The 3455-nt window shown below is 36.8% G+C and overlaps 1 protein-coding gene across 1 annotated transcript; it reads right to left on the bottom strand.

Annotated features, from left to right (window-relative positions):
• Positions 1–530: 530 nt before the first annotated feature.
• LOC125204141 lies at positions 531–1431 on the bottom strand. The gene is made up of 2 exons (XM_048102702.1): positions 1340–1431; positions 531–1194 (listed from the first exon to the last, which is right to left on the bottom strand). The coding sequence occupies exons 1-2, from the start codon at positions 1413–1415 to the stop codon at positions 764–766; spliced, it is 507 nt and encodes a 168-aa protein (XP_047958659.1). The 5' UTR covers positions 1416–1431; the 3' UTR covers positions 531–763.
• Between the last annotated feature and the right edge of the window lie 2024 nt (positions 1432–3455).

The following is a 3455-nucleotide window of genomic DNA, read 5'->3' as shown; positions in this document are numbered from 1 at the left end:
GAAAATTGCATCAGATATCAAAAATGTGATTTATAGGTACCAAAAACGATATAAAATAAAGATCAGGTACCATTTACGTGCGAAAGTGAAAGATCAGGTACCATTTATGCACCATTTATGCAGTTCACTCTTAAAATAAATCCCATTTATGCAGTTCACTCTTAAAATAAATCCAAATCTGTGTATTCATATGTCAAATAATTCGACATGGTCTGAAGTCTGAACCCATACGGTCCACCAGTACATGAAAAAAATACTCCATATTTCATTTTGTTATTTTTAAGTATCCATGATTTAAAGATATTTTACAAGTAAATGGACTTCAAATTCAATTATTTCACAAAACTCACCTTCCATTATAAAATTACTATACAAAAATGAAACTTAATATTAACATAACTAAACCCTTCTAATTCATATTAGAATATTAAATTACCATATTACTAAGTTTTAGGTAAGATGATTAAGGTCAAACCTCATACAATACAGAATTATGGCAAGCAAAATCAGAGGCATAAATTGATGAAAAGTAAAAGAAACAGGAGAAAATTCATTTAGTTCATCCATGAAAAATCAAATTACAAGGGAATTAATTAGTACTCCTACTCCACTAGAGATCAATACAGAGAAGAAGGTAATTTAGGTTGAGCAAGTTATCTAAAGCTGAAGCTCCCAATCCTAAAAACACATGGGATCTCCACTCCAATAACTCATCCAAACCACAAACAAATACACAAAGCAACTCCAGCTTTGCTTAATTAATTCACCGGAGTCGAAGAAGGCGCCGCAGAACATCGGTGGCGCCGGCATCCACGCCCGCCGCCTGACAGCTAAGCTTTGGCCTCATCGTGAAGGTCGGCAGAGGCAGACTGCTCGGCGGCGGAGAGAACACCGCCGATCCCGAAAATACGTCGCCGATCTCGCACTTTCTCGCATCACTCTCCACAATCGAGATCAACGGCACCACTTTCGCAGCACCTTTCGATTTTTTACCTTCCTTTTTTGGGGATTTTGACTTCCTGCTAGCGGGCGAGCACGAGAGGCGGCGGGCGGAGGCCGGAAGGGGGAGAAGCGGCGGCTGTGAGGATTGGGACGGCCGGAAAGCGTCGGAGGGAATTGGATTTTGATGGAATTTTTTGAAATTGGGGGATTTGTATGGAGATATTGATTGATCCATCGATCCGTGCATCATTACTGCCTCCATTCAATTATGATCTCGATTAAATTGGAAGCCTATTTTGCTACAATAATTCTATGTATCTAAGATTGAATATACAAGATAAATAAAGCAAAAAATGATTAATATAATGAAACTATTGAAGAAAATTAAAATATGTACCAAAACTAGCTATGAAAAGCTGAAGAAATTTGTGTCTCTGCAAACCGACTTTGGTGAAACTGAAGCAGAGGGCCATTATATAGAAATCAGAGCGCTACAACGGCTACTTTATTTTATTTTTTTAATTCCACGTGCCATTATTTATTAAATACTCTGTCCATCATTAGGAGTCCCATTTATAAGCGCACTGGCTTTATGAAATGTTGAGAAAAGTGGGTGAAAAAAAGTTAGTGGAATAAGGTCCCACTTGTATATATTAGATTTAAATGAAATGTGAGTGAAATGGGTTAGTGGAAGGTGGGACCTTATTACCATTTATGGTAGAAGTGGATCGAGACTTTTATTCGCTGACGGACTATAAAAAACGGGACTCTTATTTGTGGAGGGAGGGAGTAATGTTTTTAATCCCGACAACGGCAGACGACGAGTTGGATGAATTTCCGATAACTATTTAATTATTAGGAATATTATAATAAGGAAAATAGGGCGGCAGCCGCAGAAAGGAATGCAGCCGTTGGATTATGGCAATACGAGATGTACGCGTTGTCAAGAGGGTGACCGTTGATTTTCATCCTCGACGTGTGATGAGATCCTGGCCATACACGCCACTCATGTTCCTACACGTGGAGGGATATGGGCTTTGGCACCACAAAGCACAAAACGGTAGGAGGCAATACATTAATCAATTTTAATAGACTATAAAAATTGATTGGGCAGATTTCGAATATATTTTCAACTTTGGTTTAATAAATAAATCAAGATAACAAGAGGGATAACTTCGATATTTGCTGGAAGATGTGTTTATGGAATAGTACGCCAAATTTGGATTTAGCGCGTCAATAATATTTTGTGGCTGTTTGATGATTATCCGAAATCGTCTGTTTTTTTTTTTCACCAATATACTTTCTTTTTCTATTCATTATTTTGGCTATAGATAATGGTACATGATATTCATAACAATATAAATAACAAAAGACTTTATTAAAGTTAAAATAAAGTACAATCCTACAAATATTTTTTTTGAAATAATTCGGGATTGAAATACATTGTGTGTCATAATTTTTTCAGTGAAGTCGTCTTAAAGGTTATCATAGATATTTTAGTACTCTCTTCGTCTAGCATTAGGAGTCCCGGTTGACCATTTTCATCCGTCCGACATTAGGAGTCTCGTTTTGTAATTTCCATAAAAAATGAATAAAAATATTAGTAGTATAAAATAAAACACTAAAAAGCACAAGTAAAAACACATCCAAAGAATCAAGCAAATAAGTCCCACATTCTATTATCATACACTCCAATTATTATACACTCAAACATTTCTTAAAACCCACACCCAACTCAACCGGGACTCCTAATGCCGGACGAAGGGAATAGCATAGAAGCTCATCAATATATGATCTCTTGGAAATCTTGGAGAGCACCTTCAGTTGGGGGATCGATGATGGTCGGTCTAGAGGTACGAAGCGCACTGCTCGTCATGTCACAGTGTGACATTGACATCTTCAACTATCATATTATGCATTATAATACACATATATACATAATGTCAAAGATTATATATCGAAGATTATACATCGAAATTATGAACTTGACGGGCACTATCATCCAACATGATTGGACAACTCCGAACGCACGCTCAACATCGCCACTCCTGCTTTTGGGAGAACAACGCCATCTTCGGAGTTGTTGGAGACGAGACCGTTTTCACAAACACATACAATATGGTTTTCAATTTGAAAAATAACCATAGAACCTTGGCAGCACTGCGTGAGTCGAAGTGGCAGCGAGCAACGCTCGCGCCGCAACCTAGCCTCGTCCGTATCCCTCCACTTCCCATTGCGGATGCCCTAAGGCCTTCAATATATCTATTTCCCTTTAGTTTTCTTTAATTATACCATAAATATCAATGGAAAACAGATAAATTCAATGAAAATTTATATGATAAAAATAATAAGAAAATATAATTAATATATATGTTTATATATATGGCAGGGCCGGGTTGGGTTGAAACTACATCTTGAATATAACTAATACCGAATGTTATTCATTATATAAAAAATTTGATGGGGTTATATTTTATTGATTCTGTCCTGTGTTTTGTTCACACGAATATTAG

Source organism: Salvia hispanica, chromosome 2, assembly GCF_023119035.1.
Source record: "Salvia hispanica cultivar TCC Black 2014 chromosome 2, UniMelb_Shisp_WGS_1.0, whole genome shotgun sequence".
In the NCBI taxonomy this organism is placed as follows: domain Eukaryota; kingdom Viridiplantae; phylum Streptophyta; class Magnoliopsida; order Lamiales; family Lamiaceae; genus Salvia; species Salvia hispanica.
The sequence above is the reverse complement of the archived record's forward strand: the minus strand, read 5'-3'. Positions and strand labels throughout refer to the sequence as shown.